The sequence below is a fragment of the Mustela lutreola genome, chromosome 10 (genome assembly GCF_030435805.1).
Source record: "Mustela lutreola isolate mMusLut2 chromosome 10, mMusLut2.pri, whole genome shotgun sequence".
NCBI lineage: Eukaryota > Metazoa > Chordata > Mammalia > Carnivora > Mustelidae > Mustela > Mustela lutreola.
Genome location: NC_081299.1, coordinates 31,585,030 through 31,599,567, shown reverse-complemented (window position 1 = coordinate 31,599,567; position 14,538 = coordinate 31,585,030). Strand labels below are relative to the sequence as shown.

Here is a 14,538-nt window from a genome sequence, read left to right as displayed (position 1 = left end):
TGTCAGTGGTCGCCCGAGGTCCCCGCTTGTCTCTGCACCCCTGTGCCACTAAAACTGCAAGCGATGTTGGTCAGGGGGAGCCTGATCCTGGCACCTGTTGCAATACTAGAATTGTTGGGTTCTTTAAATCAAGTAATGAAGGTAGAAGTGGGCTAGGGGCAACATGGATGAACCCCACAAACAAAATTTTGAGTGGAGGGAAAAAGACCTGAAAGAGCGCATGTGTTAAATTTTGTTTATATGAAGTTCCAAACAAGCAAAACTGTTCTACAATGACAGAAGTCAAGACAGTGTTTACTCGTGGGTGGAGTGGTGACTGGGAGAGGACACAAAGGAGTACTTCTTTGGGTGCTGGTAACAATGTCTTTCTTGGTTTAGAGACACATTGTAAAAGCTCATTGAGCTTTGTACTTAGGATTTGTGCACTTTTCAGTATGTTATACTTTATCACATAGTCATTTTTAAAGTGTATAGCACAGAAACTAGCACATAGTTGATTTCCTTCCCCTATCATGGTTCCAAATAACAGCGTGAAAGTCTATTTAACAAAAGGATCCTAGCCTCTTTTCTTTGTAACCTCTCAGTTTCCTTTTTTCTGTTACGGTTCTGTGTCTCCTGGTTCCAGTCTTTTAATAAATGTTTAATAAATATATATGGTGGTAATCCCAATTGGTGTAGCTGAAGGAGTTCAGATCAGTCAGATAAGGTAAAATTCAATGTCTTACCACTGATTTAGGAATAAATCAGCAATACGAATTCTGATTTGGTGTTAATCTCTGACGATTACTTGATTTGATGTTTTGCTTTTTAAGTGGTGATTAAGTGGATTTTTAAATTTTGCCTGATTTCAGATCAGCTTCATTATTGAGTTTTTTAATGGTGGAACATTGGACCTATTCTCTTATTTTTGGCACTTTTAATACACGCCAGTTTTAGTATAATAGGCTTTGAAATAGTCATGGTCGCACTCTGTGACACCTCATATATTTTGCTTTGGTTCTCATCACTGAAAGAGAACCGTAGGTATTGTTTTTACCTTATTGCTTTGTACTACAAGTATAAAAGCAGAACTTAGGTACTTGGAAATTTATGCAAGGTCCTGTTATAAAAATCTTAGACCTGTTGAAAAGCCAATTAAAAAAAAAAACTCATTTATTTTTAATAATAATGTGTGGGTAATGTGTGGGATATAAAATAAGCCTATGACATTGTCTGTCCTCGGGGAGGATAGATTTCCTATAGGAGAGATTTGTGATATAGGCAGAAAATGAATTTTTCTACATTTGCTTTTGGTCTTTTGGATGTTGTTGGTTTTGGAGAGAAGACTTGGACATGGACTTTGAAAGAGAAGGTTTCTGACAGAGATACTAGGAAGGCCTTTAATCTACAGAGAGCTGTGGTGGTGATTGTGTGAATGCCAGTGAAGTGGAGAGGACCTGACCGAAGTTGTTAGGGATTAGTACTGTGAAAAAAAGCTAAGAAGGTGGGAGGAGAACTCCCTACCTATCACATACTTACTTGTATCTATTCATTAAAATAGATAATGCTATTCAACGCTCACAAACCCTTTGGAGTAGACACTATTATTCCCACATTAAAGATGCAGAAACTGGGGAGCCTGGGTGGCTCAGTCAGTTAAACATCTGCCTTTGGCTCAGGTCATGATCCCAGGGTCTGGGATCAAGTCCCACATCAGGCTCCTTGCTCAAAAAGGGGCCTGCTTCTCCCTCTGCCTGCCGCTCCCCCTGCTTGTGCTCGCTCTCTGACAAATAAATAAAATCTTAAAAAAAAAAAAAATATACAGGAACTGTGGCTCAGAGACATTTAGTAACTTGTCTAAGTTTACAAAGCTAGTGACAGAATTGGTATTCAGACTCAAAGCCCATCTCTACCACATGCTTTATATAGATAATAATGTTATCCAAAGAAAGGATGTATTTATCAGAGGATAGCTTGGAAGCCTGCAGAATGGGACGTCGTAAAGAAAATTGATAGCTGGTTTCATCTAGGATTACTCAGATAAGTCAATGTTGTAACTCCCGAACTTAGTTTCTTTTAAATCCCTGTGAAGCTTTGTCTATTTCTCTTGTGAGATAGTTGAATGGGACTGTGATGCAGACCCACCTGTTACCTGTTCTTTTCTTTCTTTCTTTCTGGTAGTAAAATAAATATAATGTAAAATTTACCATTTTAACCACTTAAAGGCATTAAGTACATTTACAGTGTTGTTTTCCCAACATTACTTGTTGAAAAGAATATCCTTTTCCCATGAATGGTCTTGGCACCTTTCCCACAAATCATCTGACTGTATAATGTAGGGTTTATTTCTGGGCCCTCAGTTCTGTTCCATTGGGGTGTGTGTCTGTCGTTACACCAGTACAACACTGCTCTGATTACTCTAGCTTTGTAGTAAGTTGTGAAATCAGGAAGTGTGAATCTTCCAACTTTAGACTTGATTTTCAAGATTGTCTAAGCTATTTGGGGTCCTTTGAAATTCCATATGAATTTTAAGATGACTTTTTATATTTCTGCAAAAGACATCGTTGGGATTTTGAGAGGGATTGCATTGAGTCTGTAAATCTCTTTGGGTAGTATTGTCCCCTTAACAGTGTTAGTCTTCCAATTCATGAACACAAAATGTCTTTTCCATTTTTGTCTTCTTAAATTTCTTTTAGCATTATTTTGTAGTTTTCAGCATATAATGTTTTACATCATGTGACTGTTATATTTCTCAAAATAAATTAATAAGTTAACATTCTTATTTATCCATCATTGTTTAATGATCTGTAGAACGACCCTCAAGAATATATTCTGTTTTTAACAGAATCAGTGTTCTGAGCCCACAAAACTGAGGGAAGGATCCTGGAAACTGAAAACTTACACCTAAATTGCTGCCTTTGGGAACTATTTTGGGTGTCCAGACTGTTTGCTGCCTCTGATAAAAACCTAATTTCACTGCATGTCTTATTTGATATACAGTAGTTCATGTTTCTAATTTTTTCTGTCTTTTGCTTCCAGATTTCTCCGTCTTGCTAAGGAGGAACGCTTTCTTATTTGATATAGCTGATGGTACCATGCAAAAATCGGATCCTCGAAAAGGTCAGAACCTGTATTTATATGTAATAGAAATAGAGAATTTTCTTCTATTAGGTTGTATATGAATCTGTGTCAGAAAAAGCGATTAGAATGAATAAAAGAATTTCATCGTCTCATGCCAACTTAACCCTGCAATTTTAACAAAACTTTAGTGTCGTTTATACAGCTCTTTATAGTTTGCGAAGTACTCTTCACATAATTGTCTTACCTCATTTTTACAGTAATCTTGTAGAGTAGGTACAGTTGCTATTCCTGTTTTATGGCAGCAATGAGGGGTTAAGAGACTTACTCAAAATCATGTACTATATGCTGTGCAATTTAATTCTAGATCTTTTGCCTTTAAATCTTTTTCTTCTCACTGTATCACAAGTTGATGATCAGTATCAGAATTTAGAAGGCATGTAAGTATTAAATATGGCAGCTATATGAACATTGGAAATTATGTAAAAGTCTGTTAAAAATGTTAAAATCCCTTTATGGATATAAAATATTAATGTCAGATCTTCATATTGAACATAATCTTTGAGATGATACCAAGTGCCTCAATATGTAATATACCATTGTCTTGGTGTGGCAAATGAGGCTCTTTATTCGCAGCCTACCTACTTTTCTGTTCTCATCTCCCTTTATCTCTATAGCTTACCCTGTGCTTTCCTATCTATAATAAACTGCTGGCTGTTGTCCAAATATGCTGTCCATTTTCATGTCTGAGCACCTTTATATTATATTCCCTTTGCCTAAAATGTCTATTTATCTTTCTTCTGACAGTCCTAGCTCAATTTCATCTCTGTGAAGCTTTCCTCACTTCCCCAAGTATAGTTAATCATTCCTTTCTGTTTTCCTAGAGCACTTTGTATAGGAAATCTCTGTGAGAGCAAAAGTCACATTATGTTATGATTTTGTATTTGAATTGCTGTCTGTCGTACTAATCTATGAGTTCTTTGTGAGCACAGGCTAGGACTTTGTCTTTGTGTCCTTACTGCCCCACATTACTCCTAGGCTTAGATACATTCATTTAAAGAATTCAAGACTAGCTCTCCTTAAAGGATGTGTACACCAATCTTAGTAGGAGACTGACCACATACAAATACTTAGAAGCTTGTAAATAAATATGGTGCATGCTTGAAGTAGAACAGAGGGATGGTCATACCCAAGCAGAATTTAGGGAAGAATTCCTCTATATCAGGGATTAACAAACTGTGGCTGGTGGGTCAGATCCTGTTGGCTGCCTGTTTTGTAAATAAAGGTGTTTTGGAACAAAGTCATGTTTATTGTTAATGTGTAATTTATGGCTTCTTTCATGCTGCAGTGTTGCAACAGAAACTGTATGTCCCATAAAACTGAAATTATTTACTCTCTGGCTTTTTACAGAGGTTTTCCAAACCGTGTTTTAGGAGATGGGTTTTGAATAGAGGTATGAAAAAAAAAAGGAATGTGAATTGGTGAAGCATGAGTGTGTATCACAACGTAATGAAAACAGGCTGTAGTAGTGGGTATGCTAAGTGAGTAAGTTTCACTTCAAACAGGTTTGTCAGAGGGAGCTATGTTGGAGTGTAAAGAATGTTTCAGATTGATAAAGAGGGAACATAAAAATTCAATAGAAATTACCAGTAAACGCTTTGGGTGTGTAGTAAGACAGTTTCCTAATTAATAGCAGGGCATGAGGATGATGATGACAGAGAAGAAGGAATCAACAATGCACATTAACATTGATTGTCTACAATGGCCAGGTACTGGTCTAAGTGCTTCCTGTGTATCCTATTTATTCTCCTAGCACCTCAGCTAATTGCTGTTATTGTCTTTATTTTGCAGATGAGAAAACCAAGGCAAAGAGGCTTAAGTTACTTGGCCAAGGTTACACAACTAGTAAGTGATAGAACCAGATCCGAACCCTGGCAGTATTGCTGCAGGATCTTCATAATAGAAGAGAGAAATCTAGGGATATTTGGTAAAAATACCCTTGAGCTTGGACTAAGATAATTAGACTGAATTATTAGGACGTGTGCTAACCCATCACCATAAAGAGAAAATAACTAGACCATAGAGGTGTAATGTTGGAAGGCAGAGTGTCCAGTCAGAAGAGTATACTATGGATTAGGTGGAATGGGAGGGAATAAGAAGCAGATACATTTTATAGTGAGACATTTACATAGTCATTGAGTTTCACCTTGATAAGACCAGAAAGCAGCTAACTTACCCTGCGCACATGAAAGCTGCCCCCAAATGGGTAAAGAGCAGGCGTACTCAATTGAGGTAGAGATGAGCAGTGATTTTCAAGGAGCTAGGTGACATTCAGCACCCACCCCTCCCACCCCGAAGTATGTTAGAGTCAGTGGAGGTGTCACATCAAACACATGCCATTCTCTCCCTTTCCGTGTTGTTTCCCTGAGGGACCTTGTTCCTATGTAACTCCCTGCCATTGCTGTGATAAACATTTACCACGTTGGGCCACTTTATTTTTAATGTATGTATGTGTTAAATTATTTATATGCACTGTGAAAAATTTGGCAACAGATGTATACCGAATAAAAAGGGAAAGTGTCTTGCTGTCTTAAGATATCTCTTTTAGGTGCGCCTAGGTGGCTCAGTGGGGTAAAGCCTCCACCTTCGGCTCAGGTCATGATCCCAGGGTCCTGGGATCGAGCCCCACATTGAGCCCTGCATCAGGCTCCCTGCTCAGCAGGGAGCCTGCTTCCCTGTCTCCCTCTCTCTACCTGCCTCTCTGCCTACTTGTGATCTCTGTCTGTCAAATAAATAAGTAAAATCTTTAAAAACAAACAAAAAAAGATACCTCTTTTAAAAGTTCAATTGTAGATGAAACTACTGTTACTAATGGACGTATGATGGGATTCCCTTGTGGTTATTGAGATGGAAAAAATATTGAGAATCACTTTCCTAAGGCCTAGACCCACAGCCAAGAATGGAAAGAACTTCCTAGGGAGGTGCAGGATCTTCATCAGTGGAGGTCTAAGATGGGACTCTGTAGGATGCTAGAAAGAAGATTCAGACTCTGGCTTGGGGTTGATGGAATTGGAGGCAGGGAAAGAGGAGATATTGAACTAAATGGCTTTTACTGTGTCTTCTTAACCTGTAGTTCTGTGTTATAACTTCTGACCCAATTACCAACCGCCAAGGAGAAGATGCTGATTTGACTGGCATGGATGACTTGAGTGGACAACAAAATAGTATAAGAGAAAAATCCAATGTATAAAATTCAAATTTATAGAACAGGTTACTTTGCAGTAAAACATTGAACTTATTTTAATAAAGGTTTCTTTAACCATCTTGGTGTGCTCAAAATAGACTTCATTTTTTTATTAAAAATTCCACGTACACTAAATTTTGTATTTAGTGCATAAAATAAAAGCATCACACATTGTTCATTATTTCTTTTCTTTTTAAATTTATTTGACAGCAGGAGAGGGAACACAAGCAGGGGGAGTGGGAGAGGGAGAAGCAGGCTTCCCACTGAGCAGGGAGCCCGACATGGGGCACTATCCCAGGACCCTGGGATCATGACCTGAGCCAAAGGCAGCTGCTTAATGACTGAGCCACCCAAGCACCCCATTGTTTATTACTTCAAAGAAAGAAGTTATCCCAGGTTATCCCACCTGGTTTTAAGTTGTAATGGGTAAGGAAGAAATAATTGGCCTGGTACCTTGATGTTGCTTCCCATAGACTCATAATGTGATAGAACTTAAAAGGGATCTTACAGATCATGAATGAAGTTCAGCCTCTTTATTTTACAAATGAGGAAAGTAAAAACCAAATATGATGTGTTCCTGGCTCAGTCTCACGGTAGCCTAGTTGGAACTTGCCTCTCAAAGATTAGTGAGAAGGTATGTAAAGTGCCTTTAATGGTGCCAGTTCACAATAGTTGCAGAAATAGAAGGTAAAGAAGAAGAAGTTGCTGCTGCTGTTATTTCTTCTGCTCACATCACATTTCTGCACGCCTTCAGAGGAAAAGTTGGTATTGTAGAAATATATGCCATCCATGCTGTAAACCTAAAGTTGTGCAGTGTTGAAATGATGAAATCAGGAGGTCCATACCCTGATAAAATTGCAGGATATCATATTTGGAACCTTTTAAGGTTACCTAGTCCAACTTCCCTCGTCCTTCTCATGATTTAATACTTCCACCAAGAATTTATCTTACCTTTGCTTCCATACCTCCATGATGGCAGATTCATACTTTTCCTTCTCAGAGTTTATCTGATAGTTGCATACCTCTGACTGCCAGAAGGTTCTTCTAGTAATGAGCTGAAGCCTGTCTACCTGTAGCTTACACTGACTAGTCCCTAGTTCTGTCCCTCAGCATACTATTGAACAAGTACAGTGAGTCTCATCTCTCCTCTACATGAGGACTTGCTGGGTATTTGCAAACAACTCTCCTGTTTCCTGAGTTGTCTTTTCTCCTGGTTAAGCCTCCATAGTTTCTTGAACCTTTAACTCTCCTCATTGCTTTCCTTTGAATACATTGTGTCCCTGTATCTCATTCAGAGTGTAAGGTCTAGACTTGAACATAAAACTCCACCTCCAAAGTGTTCTGACTGGCAGAGTAGATCAGCCAGTACTGTTAGGTCCTTTTCTCTGGATAGTGACAAGAATGATGGTGCTTTACTTAGTTCATGACATCAGATCCATGTAAGTCTGCCAGGAAGTATGATGTGATAACACTGGTTCACTAAACATCTTCCTTGTTCAGGAAACAGGAGCCAGAAGATTTGTAGAAAGCATTAGCCTCACTTATGCTCTGGATCCCACCTCTATAAGCCTCTGGAAAGGGTACACATTATACATAGTTGAAGTCTTCTAGGACTGCCTGCAAGACAAAGGGAGTTATAGCCTTTCTGCATTTTCATTAGCCATTGCATGCTGCTTTGCTTGTTAAAGGAAATACTGATGTTCTGTGGGGTTCTTCTCTCTGTGTGCACGTGCAGAGATGGATAATTGCTACAGAGGGAGTGGGGGAGGGATGATTGCCAAGGAGAGATCTGTTCCATCTTCTTTGTTCACATCTGCTGCATGCACAAGACAGGATTTATTGCTGTCTTCGAGAAGGGGATTGCCTAGCTTGCTTCCCCTTCCCCCTCTTCTGGCAGATCATCCCAGAGGAATATTACCATCTCATCACACCTCTCTGTGAACAGAGTAAAAGTCAGTGAAGGAGAGCTGGAGGCAGAGAATCAGCTAAAAGGCACTAGGAATAGTTGCTAATAAGAGAGAGTGGCTAATCAGTGGTACATTCCAGACTAGTCCCTTGTCCTGCCTCCTCTGTAGGTTGTCCTCCATGGCCACAGTGGGGCAGGTGTTCCTCCCAGCTTTTCCTTTTTGATCTCTGTGCTTATCAGCATAGGGTTATGGTTTATTAAAATCACAATTGCTATCTAACATTGAAAGAGTTCTGTCTCAGTGGGTTTTCAGAAGTACAATTGATGTGTCTTTTTTCTATTTTAGAGCTTCTGAGAAAAACATCCCTTCTCTTCTGTCCCTTCTTCCCTTCCTCCTCCCCCCGCCCCTCTCATTGATATGTGCATGTAAGCCTGCATTACTTCTTTTGTGTTTTCCAAGCTCTATGAATATTTAAAACATGGTACCTTTGGACATCCTCCATTTAAACTAGTTTTGCCTCATTAAATCCCAGACTGTGCTTAATATTAATTCGGTGTCCAGATCAAGCTAATAAGCCTCAGTGCTTCAGTTTTTACCTTAGTAAAGTGGGTAGAATATCTGAGTTGGGCTATTTTATGTTAGAAGCATTTGTAAGATTTCTTTCTTGTATTTTTGTCTTTTTTTTTTTTTTTTTTTTTTTGAAGAGAGGCGGTGTAGTTAAGAGCATAGTTTAGTTTCAGATACTGGCTTTTCTATTGACTTTACCCTTTAAGACTGTTACTCAACCTCTCTGGGTATTATTTCCTCATTAGGTAAAAAGGAATAGTGATACCATACTAAGTGGTATCATACTGGTGATGACTTAAGATAGTTTTAGATAGTTTTATTGAAATAATTAGCACAATATCTGGTACATAGTAAACACTTAAAAATAATAGCTATATAATGTTAATAATAATTATTGTTACTATATAAGTGATAATTTATAACTAAATTTTTTTCTTAACATATGAAGAATTTCTTTTACTTTTCCTTGCTTCAGGGGATGGCCTACTATGATTGTTTTACCATGTGTTGAAAGGATACTTCCATAGACTTGTAAATTTTCTGCTACATATTTTTTTTCTCTCAAGGGTTTCCAGAAATACCAGAATCTTTACATCCTCTAGATCTTGTATTATCCACTACAGTCACCACCAGTCACATATGTTCATTTAAATTTAATAAAAATTAAATGCAAACAAAAATGGAACTGTTCAGACATACTGGCCACATTTGAAGTGCGGAAGAGCCACATGTGGCTAGTGGCTGCCCATTAGATGATACAGAACATTTCTGGCATCAAGGAAAGTTCTATGGGACAGCACTGCTTTATTTTACTGGTCTGTTATGTTGTAGTCTTTTCTCAGAAATCAAAGAGGCTATATTTTTTAGGATGTTCCACAGATTTCCCTCTTAATGTTTTAGGGCTCCAGACGTGCGTTTTGAGGATTCAGGTTACTCTTCTTACTCCAGAGCCTTTTAATGTCATTACAGTCTTTTGGAATAAATAAATACAGTTCTACTTCCCCCAAGAAGATTGCATTATGGTAATTTTTTTTAAAAGTTCCAGTCCACAGTACGAGGAAGCCGGGGGAGAAAAGGAAAAGTAGAGTAAATCTAGCAGATATTCCTTAGAGTCAATATTCAAAAAAACTAAGTATTTGAATCCTTAGAGACTAACTAGTAATAGGAGGCTCTAATATCCTGTGTCCTCTTTGTAAATACATTGTATGACTTCAGGATCTCAGTTTTCCCTCTGAGAAAGCTAGCAAACAGCAAGTTTTTCCTTAATCCCTATTAACTGTATTATGTGCTTTTAAGGCCTTTTTTTTTTTTTTTTTCATTTATTCTTCACAAAAGCCTAATAAAGCAAGTAGGGTTGGGATTATCATCCCTATTTTACTGATAAGAAAACTGAGGCTCTGTGCAATTAAGTTAGCTGCCTAAACTCTTTAAGAGAAGGTAGTCTTTAAGGGAAAATACATTTGACATTCAAAACAGGATAGAATTTTAACTTCCAATTTGGTATTTGTTTTGTTTTGTTTTTATTTTGTTTTGCTTTATTTTACTACCAGTCAGACTATGATAAAGAGTAAAGATTCTTTAGGGCAACATGGAAACTGAATAGTGTCACATGAAGCAGGCCCTAGAAGAATGACTAAAGCCTCACTTGTCCTATGACAAGTGTGTGTCTTAGGGCTGGGTAGCTTAAACAACAGAAATTAATTTTCTCACAGTTTCTAGTCTGGAAGTCCAAGTTCAAGATGCTAGCAGGGTTTTTTTCTGGTCAGGCCTTTTCTCAGCTTACAGACAAGCACTTTTTCAGCCACGTCCTCACCTGGCCTTTTACTCTGTGGAGAGAGAAGGAGAGAGAGAAGGAGAAAGAGAGATCTCTGATGTCTCTTTCTCATCTTATAAGAACAGGTTAGGGCCCCACCCTTATGACCTCATTTAACCTTAGTTACCTCCTTGCAAGTCCTATCTCCAAATACAGTCTCATTGGGAGTTAGGACTTTAACATAGGAATTGTGGGGAAGCACATTCAGTCCATAATACCATGTTAATGGATTTTTAGTATCTTTTGAGTTTTTGGCTTAACCTGGTTAGTTGGAAATTACGTTTATATGCAGTATTTGCATGGGACCAAATGTAGTATTCTTGACTTCTGTGAATACTGGGGCTTAGGTTAGTTAAATTAAACCAGTGGTCCTTGCTATAAGGGACTGTCCGACCCTGAGATACTCTAATAACCAAGTAAGATTTATCTAAATGTCCTACTTTTTAAATAATGTAGCCAGTTTTTAACACGTCTCAGTACTTTAAGGGGTAATAAGTGTCCTCCTTCCTTCCACCCCCATTTTACAGATGGAGAAATTAACATACAGAGAAACTGACTTGTCAGAGGTCAGAGTAAGGTATTGGTGGATCCAGGGATAAATCCAAAACTTCTTAATTCCCTGACCAGTTTTAAGTCCATTGACTATGCAGCCTAGTGGTAAGTATCTTTTTACCCTATTCTGGAATTAAGAGGGATTAAGAGATTTAGTAAGGACTGATTCTAAGGAATTCCTCACTACTAATTATATCATTCATTATCTATTTCTTTTAGCCACAATGTCTTTTGTTATTTTGTCATCAATTTTTCAGGTCATAGAAAGAATTGAAGTTTTGCTTTTTAAATTCCTAAGGATATTCCTGTAACAGCTCAGCCACACATGAGATTATTAAGAAAATAAAGAAAACTATTATTTAATGAATTTGTTCTCTACATTAGGCACCATGTTAGACACTTTGTCTAGCATTTAAGTATTTAAATGTCATTAAAACTTAACAACCATTTCATGAAGGTACGTATTCTTGCTATTTTTATAGTGATAGTTTTAATAGTATTAGTTGGATTTAATAAAAACAACTTATAAGTTTCAGAGTTTAGATTCTAAAGAAAATTTAGAAGAAACTAAGAACCTTATCAAGAATCTTTAAATATAAAAATCTCTATTTTAGGCATAGGTTTCTGGTTTATTATGTCTTATCCCTTTTTTATCCTTTGCTTGGGATTTTCTGAGATGGGATGATTTGTCTTACCTGAGATTAAGTTAAATTTGCTCTTCTACTCGCCACTAAAATCACAAGAGTTTCTCTAAAGCCTTTTCTTCTATCCCTACATCTAAATAATTAGGATTCTTTTAATTACTAGAGAAGTTGAACAACTAAGCCATGTGAAAAGCAAGGGTGTATTGAGCCTTCAGAACTAAGGTCCCATAAGCCATTAGTATATTTTCTCCTCTGTCGCTCACCTCTACTTCTCTGCCCGTTGGCTTCTTTTTGCTCATTGTAGATCTACCTTCTCTACCTTCTCTATTATAGTAAAAAAAGTACAGTCACTGACATTGACCACATTTTACTTTTCTTAGCATACCTCCTAACATGCCTTCCGCTCCAGCCACATTGGACTACAGTTGCCCAGCATGGCACTGTCCAACAGAAATAGAACGCAAGTCACATATGTAATTCTAAATTTTCTAGTAGCTACATTGAAAAAGGTAAAGAAGAAACAAGAGGGTGCTCGCTTCGGCAGCACATATACTAAAAAAAAAAAAAGAAACAGAGGAGTTAATTTTAATAATATGCTTTATTTAGCTTAGTGTATCCAAAATACTATTTTGACACATAACCAATATAAAAATACTTAATGAGCTATTCTACATTCCTTTTTTTCATACTCAGCCTTCAGAATCTGGTGTATGTTTTGCAGTTATAGCATATCTCAATTTGGACACCAAGTTATGTCAGAAATACTTGATCTGCATTTAGATTTCAACAATTTTCAATTGAACAAGTAGATACTCATACCCAGTTTTATTCCAGACAAGGTAGGGGGATGGGGTAACTGGGTGATGAGCATTAAGGTGGGCACGTGATATAATGAACGCTAGGTGTTATATGCAGCTGATGAATCACTAATTTCTACCTATGAAACTAATAAAAAAAACTTTTCCCTATAACTGTATTGAGTGTCAGTTATGAATTTAAATTAATAAAAAATGAAAACAAAATTAAATATTCACTTCCTTAGTCATACTAACTATATTCAGGTGCTGCATATGGCTAGTGGCTACCATACTGGACAGAGCAGATCTAACATAATGCTTCATTGCGCCATTTCTTTCTTTACATTATTCCCTCTCTATGATACACTTTTCTTATTACTCCATCTCCAAGATTCAGTTCCTTTTCCATGGCCTTAGTTTCTTCTCCCACCCTCTCCCCAGATAGAACTGGCCCCTCCCCTCTCCTTTACCTTTTTAGCCCCTGTATACTTTTAATGTAGCACCTATAATTCTTTATCACACTTACTTAGGTATCTTTCTCCCTCTTCTAGACTGAAGGGAGAGTACCTTGTTATTTTTTGAATCCCCCATTACCTGGCACAGGGCTGGAACCAATGTGTAGTCAAAGAGTTTTTGTTTAAAGAGTGAATGAATATAACTTCAATCTGGCAGTAGGAAAGGCCTTAGAGGATTATTTTGAAAATAGCAAATTGGAGGGGCACCTGGGTGGCTCAGTCAGTGAAGCATATGCCTTTGGCACAGGTCGTCATCCCAGGGTTCTGGGATCAAGCCCTGCACTGTCAGGTTCCCTGTTCACCAGGGAGCCTTCTTCTCCCTCTCCCTCACTTGCGTTTTCTCTCTCTCTTTCTAATAAATAAAATCTTTAAAAAAATAGTCAATTGGAAATAGAATTTAAATGTCAAATTGAACAAGATTTAATAGGAAGCAATTCACTGTCTTTTAAACCTATGACATTATATTCATTCATTTCATTTCATGGACTGAAACACATGAGATGTTAAGGAGAATGAGACATAATTTATACTGCAAAATAGTTCATAGTTGGGATGTTTGCATGTGCTCAAACACATGTACACAAGGTGTGGATGCATTGCTATCTCATAATATTGTTTGTTGCTTAGTGAAATAGAACTCCAGGATTGAATAGGATCTTAGAAGTTTATGTAATTAATCCCTTTCCAACCCATGAGTTCCTTCTCAGCTTGGAAAAGTTTCAGCATCTTTGGTGATAAGTGGCCATCCAGCCTTCCGCCTGTGCTCTTTAGAGAATGAGTGACTCGTCCTTTGCAGGATGGTTCTCACTGCCAGGAAGTCTCATTCTGAAACCTGCTTCCGTGCAATGAATGCTGTTGCAGATGCCTCCAGTCAAAAGATCACATTTTTGGAACCTCTGGTTTAGAATGTCAGCTTCATGAGTAGGAGGAGTTTTTATCTGTTTAGTGATCTATCTTCGGTGCCTACAACAGTGCCTTACTAATAACAGATAATACATGTTTGTTGAATTAATAAGTCTTTAGAAACAGGATTCAGGCATTAATTCAATTCCGTTTTTTATCTGTGAACTATTATTGCGTATCTTTCCTTGCTGTTGCCTGACCAACCATTGCCCCCCCATGGCACTGTTAAACTTTCTGAACTGCAGAGTCTTATTCTTCACCTGCAAATAGAGACTGGTAATACCTGAGATGATCTGTATGAGAATGCCTGGTTCTGGGCCTCGTATGTGGTAATGATAGGTGTTAGTTGAATCTGAAATGGATTTGGTATGGCAACCTCTGAGCCTCCTGACATCCCAGAAATGCAAGTCCATTATTTTATTAATTGAGTTTTTAAAATTGTGATAAAAGGGGCACCTGGGTGGCTCAGTCAGTTAAGCATCTGCTTTCAGCTCAGATCATGACCCTGGGGTTCTGGGATCGAGCCCCACTTTGCAGGC

At 37.9% G+C, this 14,538-nt stretch overlaps 1 protein-coding gene across 6 annotated transcripts in view; it reads left to right on the top strand.

Moving 5' to 3' along the window:
- The window catches only part of SCMH1 (Scm polycomb group protein homolog 1), a 172,086-nt gene that overhangs the window by 29,831 nt on the left and 127,717 nt on the right, over positions 1 to 14,538 (top strand). Inside the window, exons 2-3 of one of the 6 annotated variants that reach the window (XM_059137835.1) lie at positions 3,019 to 3,099; positions 11,116 to 11,245. In XM_059137835.1, coding sequence (XP_058993818.1) covers positions 11,233 to 11,245 — 13 coding nt within the window. In that variant the 5' untranslated portion in view covers positions 3,019 to 3,099; positions 11,116 to 11,232. Of the gene's footprint in view, positions 1 to 3,018; positions 3,100 to 4,908; positions 4,963 to 11,115; positions 11,246 to 14,538 lie in introns of those variants that run through there. The other 5 variants (XM_059137833.1, XM_059137836.1, XM_059137834.1 and 2 more) reach the window with 5 other exon arrangements.